General features: G+C 50.0%; 1 protein-coding gene across 6 annotated transcripts in view; it reads right to left on the bottom strand.

The window, feature by feature from the left end:
- Positions 1 to 13,178, bottom strand: part of bcar3 (BCAR3 adaptor protein, NSP family member) — a 44,989-nt gene that overhangs the window by 23,678 nt on the left and 8,133 nt on the right. Inside the window, exons 1-3 of one of the 6 annotated variants that reach the window (XM_086173253.1) lie at positions 11,442 to 12,854; positions 2,418 to 2,580; positions 1,856 to 2,089 (exon numbers count right to left, since the gene is read on the bottom strand). In XM_086173253.1, coding sequence (XP_086029379.1) covers positions 1,856 to 2,089; positions 2,418 to 2,572 — 389 coding nt within the window. In that variant the 5' untranslated portion in view covers positions 2,573 to 2,580; positions 11,442 to 12,854. Of the gene's footprint in view, positions 1 to 1,855; positions 2,090 to 2,269; positions 2,314 to 2,417; positions 2,581 to 2,718; positions 3,215 to 8,845; positions 9,085 to 11,441; positions 12,855 to 13,178 lie in introns of those variants that run through there. The other 5 variants (XM_086173165.1, XM_086173313.1, XM_086173397.1 and 2 more) reach the window with 5 other exon arrangements.

Here is a 13,178-nt window from a genome sequence, read left to right as displayed (position 1 = left end):
TGTGTGTGTGTATGTGTCTGTGTGTGTGTGCAGAGCCTTCTGTTATCCCCTTCCTGGACGCTCTAGGTGCAGTACCACCCCCGGCCTCCGGGGGGCAGTGTTGCGCAGGTTGCTAAAGTGCGACAAGCGAGAAGAACAGAGTAGAAGAAGCGACGGAAACACTATAAATATATCTCAGTGTGACTAAATGTCATATAGAATTAATGGAACTACTCCTGAATGTTAAATAACTTATTCAAATCCAAAATGTTACATTTGCATGGATGTAAAAAGAATGTTTAGTAGTTTAGTAGCTACAAAGCTAGCTTTCGACGCTGCAGCTTTGGTGAACGCATTCTGCTGCCATCTGAGTTTTTCTTTTAATTCTTGAAGTTTTTCTGGAAGGCTAACATTAGCATTCTTAGCTCTGTGTTTGGATGTAGATTTTACTCTTTGCTGCTTCAAAACACAAAAGATAAACCCCTTTTTCTCCTCAGAGCACAAACATGTACTGGCCTTCCCGTCTTTCTTCAACATCCTTCCATCTGCAGCAACTTTTCTCTTTCTGGACATTTAGGGATCATTTGTATTTCACAATTCCACATTAATGTGGATACATGCGATCTAATGGCGGGACGCCGTCACTTTGCGGGTCACGTGATCGGCATGAATTGTGGGAAATGTAGTTTATGGTCAATGCACGCTTCTGACCTTTTATTTGGTTTTAGCGCGCCACAGAAAAAGAGGTTGGTGGCCACATCTGGCCCGCGGGCCTTAAGTTAGAGACACGTGATGTCCACCCGCCGCCATCTTTGTTATCGTCCTGCCGTGAACCGCCGCCTCTGGTGGACGAAACGCTAAACAACACGTTTCGGCCACGTCTGAAACGCCGCAAGTCGACCGATAAAATCGTCCGCGGCTGCTGTCAATCACACCCAAGGGGGTTGGAGAGGGCGGGACCAACTGAAACGGTATCCGGGGGCAACCTACCAGCAGACAAAGAGTTCACAGTAATCTGTAATCTGTCCTGCCACGCCCTGACCTACAAAGGTAGCCCAAATGCTGCGGGCTACCACACACACACACACACACACACACACACACACACAGCTGGCTGCATCAGATACAGTCTGCTGTAACACTAGGAGGACGATGAGGGACGAGGTGTGTGCTTCCAGAGCCCCACAGGTTCTTTTCTTTGCTTGAGCCCCCAAAAACCAACGGCGAGGTGACGGCGCGTCGCCCGGCAACAACGGGTTCGTGAACTGGAGCCGGTTCAGCTGCACCCGGGAACGAATTTACAAACCACATCTTCGGACAAGACGCTTCAACACATTATTTCAAAGTCCCTTCAGATACAAATTCTCCAGAAGTCGGTTTTTATGTTGATTATTTTCGTATCTTGAGTGAATTTTTTCCCATTTAAAGTAACAGAAATGAATTCCAACCCCCACAAAACTCACAAAATAAAGATACAAATATAGAAAAGCCCAGGAAAAAGAGGGATATGAATAACGTGAGGGACATCGAGCAGAAATATCATGATTATTGCAAACTTCAGCGTCATGAAGCGTTTTCCCGTTGCGGGAGTTGGATTTTTTGGATCTGGATTTTCTCGCTCTCGTGAATTTCTTTTCGTATTTCAAGGCTAAAATTAGCTGGAATCGCGCTGTGTATCTTAAAAAAAATGGTATATAAATCGCCTGGTATCTTTCGGGGCGGCTGTGCCGTCGTCTCCATTCACTCATTCATTGATTATCCGTCTCCACAAACCTTCTCATTCATGGTAGAACCTCCTGCACCTCCTGCAGAACAAGAAGCCTCCACACGGGAAGGTCCTCTGTGGGACTCCAGCCAGGAGGAATCTCCTGCTCACCTGTAGTTGTGGAACTTCTCGGTGACATCCTGGACCAGCGGCGACGTCGCGGTTCTGTGGGCGTGGCCAGACGGCGGCTGCGTGTGATTGGCTCTGGGGTCCCAGGTGTAGCTGCTCCCCGGGGTGAGGGCGGAGCCTCCCCTCCGGCGCCGCGGCAGAGTCCCGTGAATGGAGATTGGCTGGCAGGGGGCGGCGGGGAACTCCGATTGGCCGCCGCCGCACCCTGGAGGGAGGCTGGGGGAGGAGAACGGGAGATGGTGAGCGGCGAGACGATCCTCGTGAGGAGAAAATTACAGGAAGCGGCGAGTCGGCGTTTATCAGGCGATCGGGAGACGTCTCCTAAACAGCACTCGGACCTCATGGAGGTTCATTCATTCAACATCTCTGCTGCGATTGGACGAGAGGCTGGTTCACCTTCTCATCCACACGCCTGGAGCATGTAGGGCCTCCAATGAACCTCCAGTGTGTGTTTGGATGGAAAGAATCAGGAGGCTAACCGCCGCGCCGCCGGAGATAAAGTCTAGAATACGTCGCATTCCTGTTAAATGTGACGGCGACGCACCCGGGTCTGGAGCTGAGGAGGTCCATGGAGGAGGCCAGGGACGCCTGGAGCCTCCTGGGGGCGCCGGCGCCGGCGCCGTGGGGGGGCGGGGGGAGTCCGGGGGGGGACGCGTGGATGGACCTGGGCAGACTGGCGAAGCGCCCCTCCGCCATCATCCTCAGCTCTGCAAGCAGAAGGTCAGAGAAACACGGAAATCAAGTACTCGGATACATGGAGTAGTGGGATACACGTGCGATGGCGGGACGTCGCCCCGGAGCTCCACGCAGACGCCGTTCATCCGAGCCTGCGCTATTTTCAGGACCTCAGAAGATGGTCTTCATCTCCATCTGGGTCACCGCATTCCCAAGTTGTTTTTCTTCTCGGGCGCCGCTCGGGAACGCTCTAAATACTTTGTTTTTCCGGCGAGGCGGCGCAAACGGCTCCACCTCCGGGCGACGCTTTGCTCACCGGCTGAATTTGGCGGCGTGACGCACAAAAACCCCCTCCGAGGACTCCTGACAAGTTCCCCTTCGGCGAGAAGATGACCGGAGGCTCTGAATCAGCCGGCGTGCCGTGTTTAGTCACCGCCTTCTCGCCAGATTGCGGCGGATGTTCACGCGCCGGGCAGCACGCCAGGGTTCTGCATCTCCCTCAGCAGGCTGGACGTTTCTACGCCAGGCGAATGAAAGGGTGAACTTCTTCTGTCCGACGTTCAGGGCTGCACCTGAAGGCCTCGCAGGACGCCGACGGGAAACCCGAGCAGCAAACGTCTCCGCCTGGTCGAACCCGGCTTTAAATCACCCTTTCATAGCGACGCTACGCGGCTCCGGACGCCATGACGGGCAGCAGCAGGTGGAACGACGGGTTAAAAACCTGAGCGACCGGAGAAACATCTGGTCACATGATGGCGCCGGCGGCCGATTGGTCGAGCAGGAACGGGGTCAGATGATTCACGATGACCCCGCACCTGTCAAATAAAGTCTAAATACTGCTTCGGAGCCCATGGGCGGGCGTAGCACCGGCAACCTATCGGCTCCAGCACCTTTGAGTTTACGTTTAAACCAATCCCGGCCCTGATTGGAGGTTTGTGACTCCGCCCCCAACAGGAAGTGGAACAAAGGTGGCGTCTTCTGATAGGAAACTGGAATACATCGGGAAGGAGCGGGAACAGCTGGTCACCCCCAGCGTGGGGAGCACACACACACACACACACACACACACACACACACACACACACACACACACACACACACACACACACACACACACACACACACGCAAACAGCGCAAAGCCAGTTGAAGTCCTGCTGAGGCATGCTGGGTCGGAGAGGGGATTCCACCAGAACGACGAGGAGGCCCTATTATAAGACCCTGAGGGATGGTCAGCTGTGTGTGTGTGTGTGTGTGTGTGTGTGTGTGTGCGTGTGTGTGTGTGAGAGAGACCATCTGCCACACACACACACGCACACACACATGCACACACACACAAACCCCCCCTTCCATTTGCAAAGAGGAGAAAGGACTGACTCTCACTGTGTAAAAATACACGGCACTTTAACACTAGTGTGTGTGTGTGTGTGTGTGTGTGTGTGTGTGTGTGTGTCTGTGTGTCTGCCATGATGTCAGCGCTTCTTCTGAGCTCCTCACTTCTTCACCTCCTCTCTCGCTCTCTCCTTTGTCCTCCCATCTCTTGCATCAATAGGCTTTTTGTTTTGCCCTTCTTCTCCTTCATCTGCTCGGCCGCTGGTCACGCGCACACACACACACACACACACACACACACACACACACACACACACACACACACACACACACACACACACACAAATGCAATTAATGACCCCCCCCCCTCCCCGTTCGATGTATCTTCATCCCTACTTGGACATCTTCAGTCACAAGCGCCAAAAAGGGGGGAGGCTGTTTTTCCTTTTCCTTTTTGCCGTTTATTTTTAACTCTGCAGAATGTGACCTGCGCTCTCCCAGCGGAGCTAGCCGCTAGCCGCTAGCCGCTAGCTTCACCACCCGCTGTCACGGTAACCAGCGGTTTAATATAGCCCGCGGCGGCGCCGGAGTCGGAGTCTGGTCATTTGATCGTGACTCGTAAATGTGTTTTTTACATATTTAACCGCTGACTAACTGCAGTTAACTACTGATGTAATCAGGATAGCGTGATTCATTCATTAACTCTGGACATCCTGTCCTATCGCAGCTGTGATTGGATGAGAGGACGGGTTCACTCTGGACCAATCACATGGCTGCTTATAGAGACATGCAACCAGTTCCCTGAAATTTACTTTCAGTATTTGATCATTATTGCATGTTCCTCCATGTCCACACCTCCACGAATACACACACACACACTAAGACAGACAGACACACACACACACACACACACACACACACACACACAGCTCTGGGTGGGAGACAAGTGCAGATTAACAGGAAGAGGAAGCGGCGGCGTAAACATTGAGCTTCATTACAGGGGGATTGCCGCCACTGTAATAAAACAAATATATCTCCCAAGGCTTCTTCCACTCAGCGCCGCAGGGAGGTCCTGCGAGGTCTTCTCCTCGTGCACGGAGGGACGGGGGGACGGATTCAAGTCAACCTTCGGACGCCCGAAGCACGAGGCGGGAAGGAGGGAGCGCGTTTGGTCATTTACTCCGGCCGGACTCCATTAAAAATGAAAAACAATTGAAATTACACATAAAAGTGTTGCTGTTTGTCCATGAAGCAGGGATTGCTCTCAGCGTTTACATGTGGCCACACACACACACACACACACACACACACACACACACACATAAAACAATAGGGGGGTGCACAAACACAACATGCCTGGGAATTAGGGGTTTCCTCTGACTGGCTACAAGTGTCTTCCTGCTATGGCATGCACACAAAACACACACAAACACACACACACACACACACACACACACACACACACACACACACACACACAAAGACACTTTCACACACACATATATATGCACACACAAGTGCATTAGCAAAACCACCCCTGGCCAGAAGTGAACAATGAGAACAACTGTCACATGACTGCAGCCTGGAGCCAGCCTTTGTTGGAGAGAGGGAGGGAAAGAGAGAAAAGAGTGAGAGAAAAGAGTGAGAGAGAGAAAAGAGTGAGAGAAAAGAGTGAGAGAGGTGTCTTCACTCCGTCGGCCCACCAATGTGCGCTTGTGTGCGAAGTATGCGCGTTACACATTAACGAGGCGGTTATTAAATCCCACAGAAGCAGCTGCCGTTTACTACTTGTGAATCCCTTGCTTTTAACACACACACACACACACACACACACACACACACACACACACACCACACACACACACATGCATGCCACCAACGCTGGCTCGTGAGACGTCTGATACTCCTGATGTGCGTCAGGTAACCCGGGGGAGGAGGAGGACGGCGTACACGAGCGTTCAGGTGTGTTTGTGTAGCAACGACGACTCTGGGCTACTTTAGCTAGCGTGGTTAGCTTAGGTCCACTTCCTGTGCGGAGACTCCGTGTTCTCCTGCATCTACGTGGGGTTCCTCAGGGTTCTCCGGGTTCCTCCTGCAGTCCAAACACACGCAGGAGGTTGGATGGAGACCCTGCATTGTCCGTCCGAACGTCCGTCCGGCTCGATACGACATGAGTGAGCGAACGGTTGTTTCTACCTGTCGTGAATGAGAGGGTGAATTGTTTTATTTCCCTACGACTGAATGAACGGTTGTTTTCATTCAGACTCGCTGCCCTCGAGGAGACGCTTTAAAACAATCCGTGCAAAAACAAACAGACTGAAAAACAGTTTCTACAAGAGAGGAGTCGTCGCACAAGCCAGAACACTTGAACCTCACATCCAGCTGTAAGGCAGGGGAGGCAGGAGAGACCGTGCCTCACTCGCCAATCTTGGAGAGACAAAAATGTCAAATGAAAGAATGAAATGTTTATATTTATCAGCTATATTTATTGCTCTATCATGTTATTTTTACAGTTTGGGATCTTTTTTTAATTCCAAATGGCTCGAAATTTACTGTTCAAATAGTGATAAACATGCCGTGAGGCAGCCGACTGTTGAGCCTCAATGTGGTCTGACTGCTGGCATGCTCTGCACTTACACCAGATTCCTGTCGCTATTAAAATGTTGAAACACGTTTGCTATATGAACTACATTTCCAATGTGTCCACACCTGTATGCGTGTTAACAGTTTCTTGTGCTGAGCGATGAGAAAACGCTTGCCGAGAACTGCTAAGTGAGGCAGGCAGTTCTCCTGCCTCACCAGCCATGAACCTCACCGCACCTCAATGACATCCAGGATATGCCTACTGGTTTTTTTTTTCAATTTTTCACTTTTTTAACTTTTTTTTCTACATACTTATTTGTATTTATTATTATTCTCGATATTATTAAGAGGCAGAACATGTTGTGTCCTGCCTCTTAAGGTTGATATGTGTGTGTCCTTGATTCCATCAACACTAAAAGTCTTGAATCCTTGACTATTTACATAACGGGTAAGTGGATGAACGGTTGCGTCTCTAGTGAGAGGGTGAATAAAAAAGAAAGGACGTGACAATAAAGCAGAAGGAGTTGTTAGCCGCCGGATGCTAAAGCCAAAACCCTGCTCGTCAGTCAGTCACATCTTTAGTTGCTCTTTAAAAAAGACCAGCGGAGCACTTAGTGCTGCAACCCCGGCCACATCATCCACATAAAACCTGTAACACAACACCACACACACACACACACACACACACACACACTCACACACACACCCTGGTAATGTTACCTCCCCGTGAACCCGACACATCTCGAAGGGAATTAAAAATTAAAAGCCTGGATCACCAGAACCGCCCTGGACTCGGGTCCAAGGAGGCCCCGCCCCCTCCGCGTGCACACCGTGCGCCCGAACGTGCACAAGCGTGCCTCCGGGCGCCTCCTGGGTGCGAGGAGGGAGATTACAAGAATGGCTGTACATCTCTTTGTAATGCATGAATGAGTGAATGGTTGTATCAGAGGGTCAAGAGTTGTATGCCTCATCTAAAGGAGCAAGTGAATAGCTGTGTGTCTCTATATCATGTCTAAATGAGAGGGTGAATAGTTGTGTGTCTCTATGAGGGAGTAAATAGTTGTGTGTCTGTAGGAGAGGGTGAATGATTGTGTGTCTGTAAGAGAGGGTCATGAGACATACAAGTCTTGACCCACCTTTACAGACACACAACTGTTCACTCATTCATTCAGATGAGGCATACAACTCCTGATGAGAGGGTCAAGAGTTGTATGCCTCATCGAAATGAGAGGGGGAAAGGTTGTGTGTCTGTATGAGTGAGTGAATAGTTGTGTGTCTCTATGAGAAAGTGAATAGTTGTGTGTTTCTATATCATGTCTAAATGAGAGGGTGAATAGTTGTGTGTCTGTATGAGTGAGTAAGTAGTTGTGGATCTGTGGGCGAGGGTGAATGGTTTTGTCTCTGTATGAGAGGGTCATGAGACATACAAGTCTTGACCCACCTTTACAGACACACAACTGTTCACTCATTCATTTAGATGAGGCATACAACTCCTGATGAGAGGGTCAAGAGTTGTATGCCTCATCGAAATGAGAGGGGGAAAGGTTGTGTGTCTGTATGAGTGAGTGAATAGTTGTGTGTCTCTATGAACAAGTGAATAGCTGTGTGTCTGGATGAGAGGGTGAATGGTTGTATGTCTTTGTAGGAGAGGGTCAAGAGTTGTATGTCTGATCGAAATGAGAGGTTGAACAGTTGTGTCTCTGTATGACAGGGTCAAGAGTTGTATGTCTGATCGAAATGAGAGGTTGAACAGTTGTGTCTCTGTATGACAGGGTCAAGAGTTGTATGTCTCATCTAAATGAGTGATCAGTTGTGTGTCTGTAGATGCAAAGAAGCAGACAGTAGATGGTTAAAGATCCAGCGGTGACCATCTGGCTGCTTTCAAACTAAAAGCTGGTACTTCTTTATCTGTTGTTTGAGAAATAAAACCACCGAGTCCAAATCCCGAGCGAGGAAAGCCGTCAGATAAAAGGGAGCCGAGTATTTCCTCCTGGAATCGCCGGCATGAGACAGTACTCGCGGTACTCGCAGTACTCGCAGTACTCGCAGTACTGTAACTGAGGCGTGGGCCACTTATCATCCCGATCTGTGCGAATGGCTTCCTGCTGCTCATGCCAGCTCCACCCCGCGGGATGGCAGATGATTGCCCGGAAAAGTCCCCCTCGCTCGTACCCAGGGCCGGGAGGGGGCAGAAGCAGGGAGGGGTAAATAAAATAAATACCCCCCCTCCTGGTTTTTATCCAATAAAATAACCTCACCGCTGCTTTTAGAAATAATCATAAAAGAAGAAGGCTGGAGAAGGTCTCCAGAAGGTCTTCTCTGTCTGCATCTTCATTCCAACACACACTTCCTGCACACACACACACACACACACACATTCCCACCTGTCGGGGTGAGACGCTCCTCTCCGGTGGTCTTCCTGGTCCCCGAATGCGAGGTTCTAAAGTCTCCTGGCCGAACCCTGCCGTCTCATGCCGGACGTGGAGGAGGAGGTTGGAGGTTGGAGGTGGAGGTGGAGACCACAGCGACGCTCACGCCGCCTCGGACAGGCAACAACAAGTAGCGCACAAACCCCGGCGCTGACCCTCCTTCCTCCTCCTCCTCCCTCCGGGGAGTGATTTGTGAGGACGCTGCCCCTCCTCCTGCTCCTCCTGGGCTCGGGAGGAGGTTCTTCCTTTCTTTCTTTTTCTTTCTTTCTCTTTCAGCAAAGTTGTCTCCTGCCCTCCGGCCCTGAACCAAACCCCCACATCTCCTCCTCCTCGGCCTCATATTTCACGCTTCTAAGCCGTTTGTTCGGGCCGAGAAACAACAACAACAACAACAACAAAAAATCACAAAAAGAGAGAAAGCGTCCGTCGGAGTGAAGCGGGAAGGAGGAGAAGATGCTGGAGGTGCTGAGAACTTCAACCAACATCAGCCGGTCCTCCAGGATTTCAAAAAGTTCTGGGTGATGTTGGGGGGGCAAATAAAAGGGATGATATTACGATGGAACGGCGCTGACGGTATGAGGTAATGCTGTGTGTGTGTGTGTGTGTGTGTGTGTGTGTGTGTGTGTGTGTGTGTGTGTGTGTGCAAGCCGGAGAGCCCTCAGGATGACACTCTCCCCTGTCTTTGTCCTTCTGCTCCCCTGTATTGTCTAGCGGTGATAACAGCCAGACACATGCATGAGTGTGTGTGTGTGTGTGTGTGTGTTTCCTTTCAGACAATACAAGCCCAACCTGCTGCTACCAGTGCCAAGATGATGAGATAGGCGCACACACACACACGCACGCACAATCACACACACACCTGTTGCCATGGACATGAATATCTTTTTGATCTTGAGCAAAACGTTAGGAGCCGCGAGGAGACGGGCTTTAGCACGTTAGCGACACCGAACAACGAATGCTACGCTTCGTTGTCGGCGTCCAGACGGAAGGATGGATGAACGACAGGGTGAACGAGTGCAAGCCTCCATGCGAGAGGGGATGAGCGAGGGAACGGTTGCGTGTTTTTAAATCATCGCTTCTCAGATCGTGCGAGAGACGCCGTGTGACCCCGGGGAACATGCTAATGGTGTAGCATTAGCACTACAGTGTGGGGTTTTTGTTTTGTTTTGTTTTTTGCATCGAGCAGGAAACACGAAGAGACGGAGAACCGAAGCTAAGAAGAGGAAATACGACGAAGCGCACGTAGCGCTTCGCTTCACTGTGACGACGAGGAAAAGCCGGTGTGTTTACTGGGTTTAAAAATGACAGCGTGATATATAAAAATAAACGAAGGCGTCACCTAAAGACATGACGCCGTGACAGGCGTCGACGATTGGCAACAACCATCACGCTTTACAAAAGCTACTTCAGTAAACCAGCCAGCACTGTTACGTTAATAAATGCTAATGTTCTCTGTTGCGCGTCGATCTATTTCTTTCTTTTTCCTTTTCTTTCATGCTAATAAGGGTATAAAACAAATCCGAACACCCAGAGGAGATGATTATTGTAGCATGACGTTCGGACGTTTTTTTAGATGAGATGACATTAATGTGTGTTTTTACGCTTTAAAATCCAAATCCAGACCTCCATGGATTCAGACATTTGATTTCCATTCATTATTTTTGTGTGATTTTGTTGTCAACACATTCAACTATATCAAAAACAAAGAATTTCAAAAGAATATTTCATTCATTCATTTTAGTGAACGAATGAAAGATGGGGCTCAAAATAAAACAAATACTCTTAATATATGTAAAGAGATGGAACACAACATTATTGATCAGAGGATAGACAGACAGACAAGGTCCAATATTGAAATCCTCATTTATGAACTGTTATCATATCTTATCTTATCTTTTTTAAAAAGATAAACTTAAAGTACTGTAAGTTTAGCTTTCTTTAAGTTGTCCTCGAGTGGCGAGAAGCCGAATGTGGCTCCAAAGGTCACGCTAAAATAAAGGGTGTGTGGAATTTTGTTTTTGTTTCATTTGTTTAAATGACACGTAAATAAGAGGCTGAACGGGACGGACCCATGGCGAGCGCCGCCTCTCGGCCAATCACGGCTGAGATAGGCTCCGCCCCCTCAAAATAAACGAATAAATTAATTTATTATGAAAAAAGAGTCTGAACTACAAAAGAGCTTGTGAGTCTCTTGATTCAAAAAAGAGTTTACATGTTTGTACCATTTACTTGGTTTCACACACACACACACACACACACACACACACACACACACACACACACGCGAGAAAACACCAGCTGTACTTGCATTAAAATGAAATTAAAGGAAAGCGTTGCGTTCAGGGAACATTTGGAATGCCAGCCTTCAACACGCAAACACACACTCACACACACGCCTGACATTCTTTGCCCACAGTGTATTCTTAGTGTGTGTGTGTGTGTGTGTGTGTGTGTTGGCAGCAAAGAGGAGTACAAATACCAAAACCGAGCTGGAATACACACTTTCTGAGTTTCCCCTCGCATGCGATTTCACAGAGGCCAGTGAACATACCTGGAATATCTTCTGCGTCTGGGGGTGGAGGGTGATTTCCAGGAACCTGCACAGTGAGTCAGCCTGTGGTCACCATCTCCACCATCTCCACCATCACCACCTCCACCACCTCCAAGGCTGTGATGGACATGTGTCCTGCTATCTCGCCCGAAGACCTTCATCAGCCCTTTGTTCCATCTGCTCTTATTTTGAAGGATCACTCAGCGCTTCCTCCTCCCTGCAAGAAGGTCCTCTGCTTGGATCTCCACAGGTGGCCCTCCTCCATGCTCTCCGGGTGTCTGCGTGCGGTTCCTCAGGGTTCCGCGGCTTGTCGGTTGTCAATCCTGGGTCTCGGTGTGTATCGTGGTGTTCGGCTCCAAAGACGGCGGAGATCCTTCACGTGAGGCGTGAGGATCTTCTGGTCGTCCGGTTCACACGCCATTCAGAGCTCCTCATCATCTTCAGACCGAGCTTGATATCTACACAAGCACTTGGTGGACCATCACGCCCGTCCCCTGGACGCAGGCTGAGGCCTCCAGGAGAACATCTCAGCTCAAAGACCCCAAAGTCACTGTTTCCTTTGAAAAATAGAAAAAAAATGGCCGCCAATCCACCACCAGGGCGAGTACTGGGATACAAGATCTCTCCTCTTCCTCATTCCATCTTCATCCTCCTCCTCCTCCTCCTCCTCCTCCACTCCCACATTCCCTGATAGCGTTCTAAATCTTCATCCTGGACGCCGGCCCACGTTCCTGTGGAGGATCAACGTCAGGAGAGGTGGAGAAGATGGAGGGGCAGCCGTGGTGACGCTGAGGGACGGCATCTCCTGGAGATCAAGTCACGCTGAGATGGTTTGGACGTGGACAGAGGAGGGGTGGAGAAGATCTGAGTAGAAGGAAGCTGAGGTTGGAGGAGGTCTGGAGGAAGACCAGCGAGGAGGTTTATGGATGGAGGAGAAGAAGACGAGAAGGTGGATGGAGTGAGAGCGATGGGTTAGATGGAGGCGGATGATCGGCGGTGAATCCTGTCTGGAACTGAACGTTTCTGACGAGTTACATCGCAGTAATCAGATTACATGACAATGTCATGTAATCTGATTACTGCGATGTAACTCGGCTGCGGGACACCAAAGGGGGCGGAGCCTAAACACCTGCTCCCCCGCTGAAGACCAGCTCTGTGGGACTTTTCTCAGAAGGGTTTCTCCAGCACGTTAGCAACACGAAGACACACACACACACACACACACACATATACACACAAATATTTACAGTGTTCTTGCTCCTCCTATCTCCTCCCATTCCAGCGTCTGGACCGGACAGATAACGGCGATGTTGCCGGTGCCGCCATCCTCACACACACACACACACACACACACACACACACACACACACACACACACACACACACACACACACACACCGGCCCCGGGGAGATGTTTACAGCAGGCCTCCTATCAGACACAGGTCATGTTGACGCGTCAGTCGGCTGGAATGGCGATCCCTCGGCGGCGAAGGGCGTACGGACAAAGGTGGGGTTTTATCTTTCTTCTCAGCCGTGGCGCTCAACAGCATAAGAATGCTGAGGAGCTGCGTGTGTGTGTGTGTGTGTGTGTGTGTGTGTGTGAGTGAGAGGTTTATATTAAGCTGTCTGTATCAGTGCTGTGACTCGCTCAGGCGCTGTGACGCATCGCTATTTGACATGGAGGCATCAAAACAGCCTTACAGGAGCTTCTTGAGTCACCGCGTGTGTGTGTGTGTG

The sequence above is a fragment of the Fistularia commersonii genome, chromosome 1 (genome assembly GCF_037954325.1).
Source record: "Fistularia commersonii isolate RoL2024-O1a breed Wild chromosome 1, RoL_Fcom_v1.0, whole genome shotgun sequence".
Lineage (NCBI taxonomy): Eukaryota > Metazoa > Chordata > Actinopteri > Syngnathiformes > Fistulariidae > Fistularia > Fistularia commersonii.
Note: the sequence above shows the minus strand (reverse complement) of the source record. Positions and strands in the feature narration are given on the sequence as shown.